At 37.8% G+C, this 13140-nt stretch overlaps 1 protein-coding gene across 15 annotated transcripts in view; it reads right to left on the reverse strand.

Moving 5' to 3' along the window:
* Positions 1-13140, reverse strand: part of TMEM144 (transmembrane protein 144) — a 90844-nt gene that overhangs the window by 38029 nt on the left and 39675 nt on the right. For all 15 annotated transcript variants that reach the window (XM_050789871.1, XM_050789875.1, XM_050789868.1 and 12 more), the window contains 4 exons: positions 12527-12696; positions 9980-10102; positions 7871-7970; positions 5527-5607 (listed from right to left, as the gene is read on the reverse strand). In XM_050789871.1, coding sequence (XP_050645828.1) covers positions 5527-5607; positions 7871-7970; positions 9980-10102; positions 12527-12635 — 413 coding nt within the window. In that variant the 5' untranslated portion in view covers positions 12636-12696. The remainder of the gene's footprint in view (positions 1-5526; positions 5608-7870; positions 7971-9979; positions 10103-12526; positions 12697-13140) is intronic.

Genomic DNA, 13140 nt, shown 5'->3' on the forward strand with positions numbered 1-13140 from the left:
GCAACAGAGTGAGACTCCATCTCAAAACAAAACAAAACAAACAAAAAACTCCACTTCTATGCAAATAAACCAGAAAATCTAGAAGAAATTGATAAATTACTGGACTCATACACCCTCCCAAGACTAAACCAGGAAGAAGTTGAATCCCTGAATAAACCAATACCAAGTTCTGAAATTGAGGCAGTAATTAAGAGCCTACCAACCAAAAAAAAAAAAAAAAAAAAAAAAAAAAAAAAAATTCCCAGGACCAGATGGATTCACAGCCAAATTCTACTAGAGGTACAAAGAGGAGCTGCTACCAGTACTTCTGAAACTACTCCAAACAATTGAAAAGGAAGGACTCTTCACTCACTCATTTTATGAAGCTGGTATCATCGTGATACTAAAACCAGGCAGAGTCACAGTGAAAAGAGAAAACTTCAGGCCAATATCCCTAATGAACATTGATGTGAAAATCCTCAGTAATGGCAAACTGAATCTGAATACTGGCAAACTGAATCCAGCAGCACATCAAAAAACTTATGCACCATGATCAAGTCAGCTTCATCCCTGGAATGCAAGGCTGTTTCCACATATACAAATCAGTATACATCATCCATCACATAAACAGAACCAAAGACAAAAACCACATGATTATGCCAATAGATGCAGAAAAGACCTTTGATAAAATTCAACATTCCTTCATGTTAAAAACTTTCAATAGACTAGGTATTGATGGAACATATCTCAAAATAATAAAAGCTATTTATGACAAACCCACAGCCAATATCATATTGAATGGGCAAAAGCTGGAAGCATTCCCTTTGAAGACTGAGAAGGATTTCTTTGAACAAGACAAGGATGCCCTCTCTCATCACTTCTATTCAACATAGTATTGGAAGTTCCAGCCAGGGCAATCAGGCGAGAGAGAAATAAAGGGTATTCAAATAGGAAGAGAGGAAGTCAGATTGTCTCTGTTTCCAGATGAAATGACTTTATATTTAGAAAACTCCATCATCTCAGCCCCAAAACTCCTTAAGCTGATAAGCAACTTCAGCAAAGTCTCAGGTACAAAAATCAATGTGCAAAAATCACAAACACTCCTTTACATCAACAGTAGACAAGCAGGGAGCCAAATCATGAATGAACTCCCATTAACAATTGCTATAAAGAGAATAAAATACCAGAGAATACAGCTAACAAGGGATGTGAAAGACCTCTTCAAGGCGAACTGCAAACCCCTGCTTAAGGAAATAAGAGAGGACACAAACAAATGGATAAACATTCCATCCTCACGGACAGGAAGAACTGATATCATGAAAATGTCCATACTGCCCAAAGTAATTTATAGATTCAATGCTATTCCCATCAAACTACCATTGACATTCTTCACAGAATTAGAAAAAAAACTACTTTAAATTTCATATGGAATCAAAGAAGACTCCATATAGCCAAGACAATCCTAAACAAAAAAGAACAAAGCTAGAGGCATCATGCTACCTGACTTCAAACTATACTACAAGGCTACAGTAACCAAAACAGCATGGTACTGGTACCAAAACAGACATATAGACCAATGGAACAGAACAGAGAACACAGAAACAACACCACATATCTACAACCATGTGATCTGACAAACCTGACAAAAACAAGCAATGGGGAATGGATCTTCTATTCAATAAATGGTGCCAGGAAAACTGGCTAGCCATATGCAGAAAATGGAAACTAGATCCCTTCCTCACACCTTATACAAAAATTAACTCGAGATGGATTAAAGACTTAAATGTAAAATCCAAGACCATAAAAACCCTAAAAGAAAATCTAGGAAATACCATTCAGGACATAGGCATGGGCAAATACTTCATGACGAAGATGCCAAAAGCAATGGCAACAAAAGCCAAAATTGACAAATGGGATCTAATTAAACTAAAAAGCTTCTGCACAGCAAAAGAAACTATCATCAGAGTGAACAGGCAACTTACAGAATGGGAGAAATTTTTTGCAATCTGCCTGTCTAACAAAGGTTTAATATCCAGAATTTACAAGGAACTTAAACAAATTTACAAGAGAAAAACAACTCCATCAAAAAGTGGGCAAAGGGTATGAACAGAGAAATGCAAATCAAAACCACAATGAGATACCATCTCACACCAGTTAGAATGGCAATCATTAAAAAGTCAGGAAACAACAGGTGCTGGAGAGGATGTGGAGAAATAGGAACACTTTTACACTGTTGGTGGGATTGTAAACTAGTTCAACCATTGTGGAAAACAGTATGGCGATTCCTCAAGGATCTAGAACTAGAAGTACCATATGACCCAGCCATCCCATTACTGGTTATATACCCAAAGGATTATAAATCATGCTGCTATAAAGACACATGCACACATATGTTCATTGCGGCACTATTCACAATAGCAAAGACTTGGAATCAACCCAAATGTCCATCAGTGACAGACTGGATTAAGAAAATGTGGTACATATACACCATGGAATACTATGTGGCCATAAAAAAGGATGAGTTTGTGTCCTTTGTAGGGACATGGATGCAGCTGGAAACCATTGTTCTCTGCAAACTATCACAAGAACAGAAAACGAAACACCACATGTTCTCACTCATAGGTGGGAACTGAACAATGAGATCACTTGGACTCGGGAAGGGGAACATCACACACTGGGGCCTATCATGGGGAGGGGGGAAAGGGGAGGGATTGCATTGGGAGTTATACCTGATGTAAATGACGAGTTGATGGGTGCTGACGAGTTGATGGGTGCAGCACACCAACATGGCACAAGTATACATATGTAACAAACCTGCACGTTATGCACATGTACCCTAGAACTTAAAGTATAATAATAATTAAAAAAAAAAAAAAAAGAAGGGCTGTGGCTTGAGGAAAGGTGATAGCTAGAAACAATGATTTGGGTTTCCTCACAATGTAAAATAATAGATGAAGCTGTGGAGTAAACATAACCCTCCAGGGAAGGCACGTAAAATGAGAAGACAAAAGAATGGAGAGCAGATCCTTAAAGATAATCCAAATCATATTATTATTATTTGAATTGAAAGGGACATTGGTCTTGTTATAGACCTCTGGCTCCTGGATCTTCAAGGAAGCAAATGTTTAACAGAGTGTCCTGAATATTGTTTCTTGGTGTCAGCTCTGCTCTCACCCTATGCACTCTCTCCTGAACCATGGAACATGGAAGACTGAAAATTACATTTCCCAAACTTTATTGGCAGCTAGGTTGTACCAGTGGGAGGCACTTGCATCATTTGAGAAGATGGGAGAAGACATTATGTTTTGGTGGTGCCTCCAGTAGTTTCAGCAGGAGCAGTCGGTCAGGCAGAGGCAATTCAGCAGTATTGTGTGGGCTTCAGGGTTATGGGTGACACCGCCTTTCTTCTTCTTATTTAATTGGGTCTTGTAAACAGTTCCCCGTGTTAAATCCTCTCCTATTTAAAATACCTGGAGTGGTTTTGGTATACTGACTGACAGACACTTTGTATATCACATAAAGAAAATGTAAGGCTAGAAATTAACCAACCTTTAAAAATTAGACTGACCAGGCGCAATGGCTCACGCCTGTAATCCCACCACTTTGGGAAGCCAAGACGGGCGGATCATGAGGTCAGGAGATCGAGACCATCCTGGCTAACACGGTGAAACCCCGTCTCTACTAAAAATACAAAAAATTAGGCAGCCGCGGTAGCGGGTGCCTGTAGTCCCAGCTACTCGGGAGGCGGAGTTTGCAGTGAGCCGAGATCACTCCACTGCACTTCAGCCTGAGTGACAGAGCAAGACTCCATCTCTACAAAACAAAACAAAACAAAAAAATTAGACTATACAGGGGATAGAAGCAATAATTTTAATTTTAAAAAGAAAAGCAATATCCTAAACGGATGCAACCGTATTTCAAGTGTCTTTACATGGACCATGAAGCTCCAAGTTTATTCAGTGAATATCCTTCAGAACAAACTGATTTAACCGAGTTAAAATAATGAAATGACATATTCCAGAAACTCCTCTTAGCAGAGAAACATAGAAGGGAGCCTAGATGCACTACAGGAAGAGTTCTTGAATTTCCTTGCTACAGACCAAGTTCAAATTGAGCTACAGGGTTCCTTAGGTGCACTGCCTAGTGGAACATAAAGCGGGGCAACAAATACCCAACAGGGAAACAGTAATTGAACATAAATGTTATTAATAAAATAATTGTAATGGCAACTAATACGTAGAGCATTAACCATGTAATCAGCACTATATGAAGCACTAAACATATTTTATTTCATTTAACCCTCAAAATACTTTATGAGGTTGGTGCTATTATTATCCCTCTTTACAAATGGAGAAACGAAAGCTTGGAGAACTGAAGTTATTTGCCCATGGCCACATACGTGGAAGTGGTAGAACATGAATAATTGATTTGCAATTTTGGAGAATGTATTTTTCTAAATAAAGAAGAAATGTGGAGGAAAACAATGCCTGATAGACTGGGTAAACTGACCTTAAATTGTCATTAAGTCAAAACTAAGCCGTGCTATGTTACAGTTTTGGTGTGTAAAGAAATTGTTTTTGAGAGAGCTATTCAGAGTTAGAATTCTGTGTGAATTGTACAAAATACATAAAATTGCCTCTCACCAAAAAAAGTCAGAAATCTGCTATTTTAGAATAATTTATGTTATTTTTTTTCTCCAATTGGCCTGGGACTACTCTCTAAGGCAACATTTCAATGACAAAGAGATTGTTCCTGAATGTGGCTGGGGAAAAGCCATCATTGTTGAAGGAAGGCAAATATACTGTTCTTTCCCTGAAGAATAAAAAAGTACTAAAATCTTTCTAGACAGTACTATCCATTATGCGAAGAACTGACAGGGAATATAAATGGAATCCAGAGGGGAAAGAAGACTAAATTTAAGGTGACCCAGTTCCTGTTAAGTTTTATGGACTGAACACTGCCATATAGAGATTTAAAGACATTTTCACCCTTATTCATAGAGTGCATACCGCTAGACACAAATGCAACCAAACATGGGCATTCAAAAGAGTATGTGTTCTCACAGGTGAAAGAGTGGCTGTCTAGCTAGGTTGAGAAGAGTGAGTGAGGAGACAGGGAAGTGGAAACTAGGTGAGACAGGAAGTGAGTTGTACGTAGAAGACAGAATCGGTGACTACTCCAGGGGCATCAGGAAGCCAGCAGAATGCTTTTTTTGAATAGCATGTTTTAGTTTGTAAAATATTTGATTCTCATTGATAAGATATGTGTTATGATTTTCTACATATTACAGATGATAAAACTAAGCTTAAGAGCAGTTAAATGATTTTCCAGGTTCTCAGAGTTTTGGAGAGCTAAAGCTGGGGCTCCTGCCCCCCAAATCTGGCACTTTTTGTCCTCTAAAACCAGTCATTGTAAATGACGAATCTGAGGAACAAGCATGTGGATTTTATGAAATGTAGGTTTAAAAAATGTAAACATATCAGGATCCTTAAAAAAGCACTCTCCATGTTTTAAAGAACAGCAAAATCACTAGAAATGACTGTGTACCTTACTACTGAGAGCCCGGCTCCAATGTAATTTAGCAGTGGATTTGACACTTCTTCTGCATCCAATCCAAACCAACCAAACCTGAAAATCCAGAAAGTCACATTAAATTAAATATTGTTAAGATGTTTCACCATAATGTTTAAGGGCATGGACTCGGGGCCAGATTCCTGGTTCAAATCCCAGCTCTCTCACTTATTAGCTGTGACTTTGGGTAAGTTATTTATTTTCGCTGTACCTCAATTTCCAATTTTTTTATTTTTTATTTTTTTTTTGAGATGGAGGCTTGCTCTGTCACCCAGGTTGGAGTACAGTGGTATGATCTTGGCTCATTGCAACCTCTGCGTCCTGAATTCAATCTATTCTCCTGCCTCAGTCTCCCAAGTAGCTGGGACTACAGGTGCCTGTCACCAAGCCTGGCTAATTTTTGTATTTTTAGTAGGGATAGGGTTTTGCCGGTCGGGAACTCCTGAAATCAAGTGATCCACCCACCTCGGCCTCCCAAAGTGCTGGGATTACAGGCGTTAGCCAACGTGCCCAGCTTCCCATGTTTAAAATAGGATAATTATTGTACCTACCTTACAAGTTTGTTACAAAGATTAAATGAGTTAGTATACATAAAAGTACTTGTGAGTGTCTCTTTACTAAGACTAAAAAAGAAGAAGTAGAAGAAAATAGTTCACCTGACTCATGGAAGGTTAATTAATTGGTTACAATATTGTATTGTATATAATTGGTTACAATATTGTATACAATATTGTATAGTGTTTGGAGTAGACTTTTAAAAAACTTCTAGGTTAAATATCCCTACTCTGTCATTACCACAGATTTTTTTTTCCTACCTTGACATTGCTGTGATCATCACCAAGAATCACTGAGAACCATCCAGGGGCAAGAGGAAAGGAGAAAAGAAGGAAAAGAAAAAGAAAATAGCAGGAGGTGGGGAATGGGGAAAGGATGGGAGACAATGTATTGGAAGTTAGTAAGTTGGTTTGTTTTGTTGTTTTGAGGTGGTTATAATGCTTTGAGTGGAAAGGGAGTCCAAAAGGTAAGATGAGAATAACACCCTACATTCTACTCATTTTTCCAAAATTCATTTGAATGTTAATCTTAATGCTGACCAAGGGCACCAGTCTGATAGAACTTTGTGTAATGATGGGACTGTTCTCTATCTTCACTGCACAAAAGAGTAGCCCCTCCCCATATGTAGCTACTGAGCACACCCAAGTGGCTAGTGCAACCCAGAAACTGGAGGTTTAATTTTATCAATTTAAATTAATTTAAATTTAAATATAAACGGCCTCCTGTGGTTTCTGGCTACTCTATTGGACAGCGCAACGCTAGAGCTGGGGCTGCCAAACTTTTTCTCAAGGGCCAGACTGTAAATAATTTAAGCTTTGAGGGTCAGTTATTCCCTTGCTGCTCAACTCTACCACTGTGATAGAAAAACAGCCATAGACAGTCCTTAAATGGATGGGTTTGGCTGTGTTCTGATAAAACGTAATTTATAGAAATGGCTGGGAAACCAGACCATGGTTTGCCAACCCTGCTCTAGAGGGAAGAATATGTGCTCTGGAACTAGAAGACCTGGGTTTGAATCCTAGCTTCTTAGTTCTGTGACCTACAGTAAATTACTTAACCTCTTTGGGTATCTACTCTAAGATAGTGCTTACTTCATGTATTTGTGAAAGTGAGATGATAATGATGCATAGAACATGTCCAGCAAACTGTGACACAATAGAAAGGGACAATAAACATCAGTTTCCTTTTTCTCTCTCTACCTCTGTTTCCCAGATTTAATGCTACACTATATCTTGATCAAATATCTAGATTATTTATTTATTTATTTATTTATTTATTTATTTATTTATTTTGAGACAGAGTCTCGCTCTGTTGCCCAGGCTGGAATGCAGTGGCGTGATCTTGTCTCACTGCAAGCTCCGCCTCTGGGGATCATGCCATTCTTCTGCCTCAGCCTCCCCAGCAGCTGGGACTACAGGTGCCCGCCACTATGTCCGGCTAATTTTTTGTATTTTCAGTAGAGACGGGGTTTCACCGTGTTAGCCAGGATGGTCTCAATCTCCTGACATTGTGATCTGCCCGCCTTGGCCTCCCAAAGTGCTAGGATTACAGGCGTGAGCCTGTAAATATATTTAATTTCTACATATTCTAAATATTAAGAATTTGGGGCAAATAGCAATAGAAGGTGGCATATTTGATGTGTATGTTTTACCAGCTATAAACTCTGTGAGAATAAGAATCACATGTTATTCCTCTCAGTAAGCACTTGCCTTACGAAGAATATGGGTGCGGGAAATCTTAGTTGAACTAATTTGACTTGAATTACCTTGAGCTTGCCCAGCCAGTTAAGGCATTAAATGATCCCCAGATTAAGATTCCAAGGCCTAATCCAATGGTTTTGATAATTGGGACAACAGCAATGTTCCCTGTAGATGTAATATACAGAAGAAACATGTTACTTCCAATATAGAAAATACATTTATAAATAGAATTAGTTTTTATTCTAACTTCAACTGAAGTGTATGGGATTTGGACAAATTTAGTAAAGCACAGTTCCTTATTTTTTAAGTAAAATAACCATATTTTTGGCATTAAATTTATGATTATGATTGCTAAAAGAACTAGGCTCAGGGAAAAAGTCTACAAAGAAAAATGTTGAACTCCCAATTGTACAGAGGTTTCTCACCCTTAGCATAGCTCTCTATTCTGTGACTCTTCATGGAAGCTGTCAGTGATAAATTATCAGTGACCATCCTCTGAGACTTGAACTAGGGCCAATTACTGGCAGACGTCTTTGGCCATAAAACAGGCTCAGAATTTGCTCTTCCATGATTGCTGATTTGTCTTCTGGATTTCTGGATTTCCACATTCATTTTTTTATGTTTTGAGGGTCACTGAGGGCCAAATCCATATACATATATATTTTTGGTCTGTCCTACAATCTCTTCTTGAAAGGTTACCTCTTTAGGATTCCATGATGTCTTCATCACTTGATTCTCCTCCTGTTTCTCTCTTTAGCTCTTTCTCTAGCTGCTATTTTTCATCATTCCTTCTGGAATAAGGTACCTCCTAAAGATTTTCCCTTGAGCGTATTTGTCCCCTTGCTTTATTGTCCTTTGGGTACTTGACCTAATTTCATGTTTTCAGCTACCAGCTAAAGGTGCATGTTCCCAGTGCTACAGCTCTAACCTGGACCTACTTTAGAGTTTTAATATTATTCTCCAAACCATCAAGAAGAAATCTCCAACCAGATGTTTTCTATGGTGGAAACATCAGGATGTTCATGCTCAGAAAGGGCCAAGCTGAACCCATCCTTTTCCCTTTCAAACATGTTCTTTTTCCTTTCCTCACATGTGTCAATACCACCACCCTCCTAATCACCTGTAATCAAATCTCTACGCTATCATTGGCCCCTCCCGTTCTGCTATGTCCTATATGCTATCAGTTGCTCCAACCTATGGCACCACATTTGCAACATATCTCAAATTGGACTCTTTCCCCACGGAAACTCAGTGGAATCTGCTGGGTGAACAGAAATGCTCTCGTGGCTATAAAGATCTGCAGGATGGATGGATGTTTCATCTGTTCCTGTCCCTCTATTAGATATGACAAGCAATCATACTGAGGTATAAGTGAGGTATAATAATGTAAATCCTTGTGGAAATCTAAAAGCTAACTCTTTTGTCTTCTAACTTATGAACTTCACTAAATCATTTAACTCCTCAGACACTCAAATTAAGTGGGTAGTAAATAAATTTTAATTTTAATTTTTTAAATAAATTTTTAACATTTTCACATGTATTTGCTCTTAATGAAATTATTTCTAAAGATCATTGATACTTGGAATTCTCTTTGCTGAAGAAAAAAGACCTCCTGGGGTGTATTTATATTAATTGAAGGGAAACACTTCTTGATTGACCAAGCCAAGTTACGAATTCTAATTATATAGTTTCAGGTACTGATAAGGCAACAGAAAGATTTTTGTTTACTTTGCTTTTCTGTTAACTAGCCCTTTTGAAATGAAGTATCTTCACATTGGCCTAATTAGGTTAAGCCCTAAAAATGATATTAGTAGAGATTACTATTTAATAAATATTTTCTGATAAACACGCTGGAAAAAAGGGGCAGAACACACTAAAATAATAAATGAGTTATGCTTGAATAGATGGAGAATAATTAAAATGTTTTTACTGTAATAATTTTCTACCACGAACTTAAAAGTAAATCATTTAGAGGAATAAATCAGGTGGAACAAATCAGGTAAAGCACCAAAAATATTCATTGAGCATGTGAAGGCAAGAAAGTAGTTAATTTCTAGTATCTATGACTAAGGGTTATTCAGAATCACTGTTTGTGCTATTTCCTCCTACTGTGAGCGAGAATTATTTTGATCATTATGTTACATAATAAAAGTATAAATTATATCAGACATTACCTGTTGCCCAAATGCAGCCTCCAAGCATTGCAAAAGGCCAAAACTTCGGGCAATGCAATATCAGATTGACCACCAAGGCAACCAACCATATGGCAGCACAAAGGACCCACTGGAGAAACATTCCTGGAAATAAACAAACTCGGTGTTAGTGGTTCAAATTGAATTGAATAAATTTGTGCTCAGGAATATCTATGAGGTGGTATTATAGGAATGGTCACAATTTATTGAATGCCATATGCCATGGACTTTGCACATTTCATTCTTATGACTACTCTGCATCATAATTAACCCCAGCTCAAAGATAGAGAAAATGAATCAATTAAGCAATGTGTCCAAACAGGTAGTAGTTTGTTGAGCTGGACTTTAAACCCAGGTTGACTCCAAGGCTTAGACACGGTGTGCTCTGGCTTAATATTGTTTTTTTCTATTAGACAAATCAAGAATTTTCAGCCAAAGAGTGATGGCAAGACCAAGTGCATATTTTCATTCAGATGCCACACTGAGTACTCTTGCATCCCCAAAACCTGGTAGTAAGTACTTCAGAATAGCATGACAGTAATTTAAACCTTCAGTGACCATTTATGCCAGCTCTGAGATAAAAATAAAATCATTTATGGTCATACATAGGCCTCATACAGTTAGAGTTCAATGCCTATGATGAGTCAGGCATTATAAACCTGAGAATTAGCTTTCTAGGTCAAGGTTACTCTACTTTCTATACTTTGAATTGCCATTTTCCAGTTATCTGAAGATAAGCTGGTGATGAGGTGTATCTGTACCTTTTTGAGGCTTCTGCATCACTAAGGATTTAAAGATTAAAAGGATGAGCAAATAGTTGACATTGAAAGAAATACTGAGGCAGTTAAAACTCAATGGATTACTTCTGGCACTAACTTTGGAAGATTGTTGCCCTTCTTGGATTCAATCTCATGGTGGAGGAGAGAGAAAAAATGCCTGCTAATCTCTATGACAAAAGAGTAGAATCAGTAAGGCGTGGTGACTCCCGTCTGCAATCCTAACACTTTGGAAGGCCGAAGTGGGTGGACTGCCTGAGCTCAGGAGTTCGAGACCAGCCTGCACAACATGGTGAGACTCCATCTCTACTAAAACTACAAGAAATTAGCCAAGTGTGGTAGTGTGTGCCTGTAGTTCCAGCTACTTGGCAGGCTGAGACATGAGAATCACTTGAACCCTAAAGGCGGAGGTTGCAGTGAGCCAAGATTATGATACTTCACTCCATCCTCGGTGCAAGAGTGAGACTCTGTCCCCTCAAAAAAATGAAAAATAAAAAATAAAAAGAGTAGAATCACAGAGATGAAAAGAAACTTTATTTTATAAGTTGTTCGCTTTACAAATGAGAAACTGAAAACAGCAGAGCTGGTAATATTTGCCCAGGATCACAAAGCTAATTGTGGAAGACTAAAAGCTAGATCCTCTACCCATTTTTTTTTGTTCCTCAGGTAGTTCCTATTCTTGTCCTAACTCCAGAGGAAAAGAGAAGAAAGGCCCTGGAGGAAAACAATTTGTAATCGTATTTTCTAAGTGCATGAAGACAAAGAACTGGGGAAATAACACAACTGTGGTCAGGTAATAAATACTACCAAAGAAGTAATCCCAACATGTGTTCACCATCAATCTCAATTCCTTCTCCCGGCTTCAATATGGAAGTCAGGTAAATACAAATAACTCTTGCTTCTCCTTCTCCAAAACTCACATTAGTCAGTTCTGCTATGATGTAACATGTGCATTCCTTGAAATCACTGCACTATGCAAAATCATGCAGTAAAAACTACAGAGCATATGGGGAAAATGGGACTAGGGGAACAACACTCAACCCAATTAAAATGGTAGTACAGTTTTAACTGGTTAACTGGTTAATTACATGAATGCCGTAATAAATAGGGCATTTTAATTGAAAAAGTCCAGAAGTTTGCTCCTGGAAGTGGGTATCCAAAGGGTTGCGGCTTAAAAGTTACTGTGAAGGTGTTGGGTGAGGAGTTCTGATAGCAGATGTGGTTGGATGGAATACTTCATAACCACATGTGGTGAGCTAAGGGAGCTGGTCGATATTTGAAGGATGTGTGGGTATATGCGTGCATTGTGTGCATTATCACACATCTTTATTCATCTAGGTGCAGTTTTCTGTGTTTATCTAGAGCTTTCTCACACACAAAATTGCACATAAGCCAGCCAAAAATCTGTTATGCTTAAATTGTTCTCCAATATATCAATCATGTTGAAGATTCATGTTTTCAAAACAAGTGTTATTAGTAGAACTGACTATAAATTTCTTCCATTCATATAATGGCCCAAGAGCTTTCCTGACAGTAACCTCCCTAGCTTTACCATGAAACAACCTTAGTGGTTCTCCTATTCTGACTTGCAGACAAACTGGTATGGGCACTGTCAAATGATTAATTTTAAGCTCTATTCATTAGGTATCAAGATCAACATGATTTATTTTTGTAGCTGTACTTTTAAAAGACCAAAAAAGGAACTTCATTTTTAAAAATAATATAACATTAACAATCAAGGAAAAATAATTACCATCACCAGTATCAAATTTTTTAAGTGGCACAAAATTTGAGCCAAACAAAAGGATAGCTACAAAACAGGAGATGTAACCAAAGGTTAGGTCTGCTCCATTATTGCTCATGGTTCCAGTCTTGATGAGTTTAGCTGGTTCACTTTAGACTTGATGTACTTTTCAGGAGCTTCTGAAATTAAAAAAAAAAAAAAAAAAGAAACAATTGAGATGTGAATCTGTGAACAAATTGTGATTCACATATTTATCAAATTTTTCAAAAGTATGCTAAGACTCCTTTCTGTGGATAGTTAGGACAGGACAGAAGTATATATTATGCTTGTACTTCATGCTCATTTATTCTATCAGCAAATATTTTTGATCACTAGCCTACAATTTAAAAAGAACAACTTTGTCTTCAGGGCTTGAAAGCCTAACTTCTTCTAAGATCTGAAGACAATTTTTAGTACATTACAAAAAAAAAAAAAATTCTCCTGTGTAGATTCCACCACTGCAGAAAGTTTTAGTGAACAACACAGCTAAACTTATTTAACAGCTCTAGCTCCTCTATGAAGAAAAGGACTAAAACCACAAATAACCAAGAATTAGACATTTTTTCATAAAGTTAGCATTTAGA

The sequence above is a fragment of the Macaca thibetana genome, chromosome 5 (assembly GCF_024542745.1).
Source record: "Macaca thibetana thibetana isolate TM-01 chromosome 5, ASM2454274v1, whole genome shotgun sequence".
NCBI classification, from domain to species: domain Eukaryota; kingdom Metazoa; phylum Chordata; class Mammalia; order Primates; family Cercopithecidae; genus Macaca; species Macaca thibetana.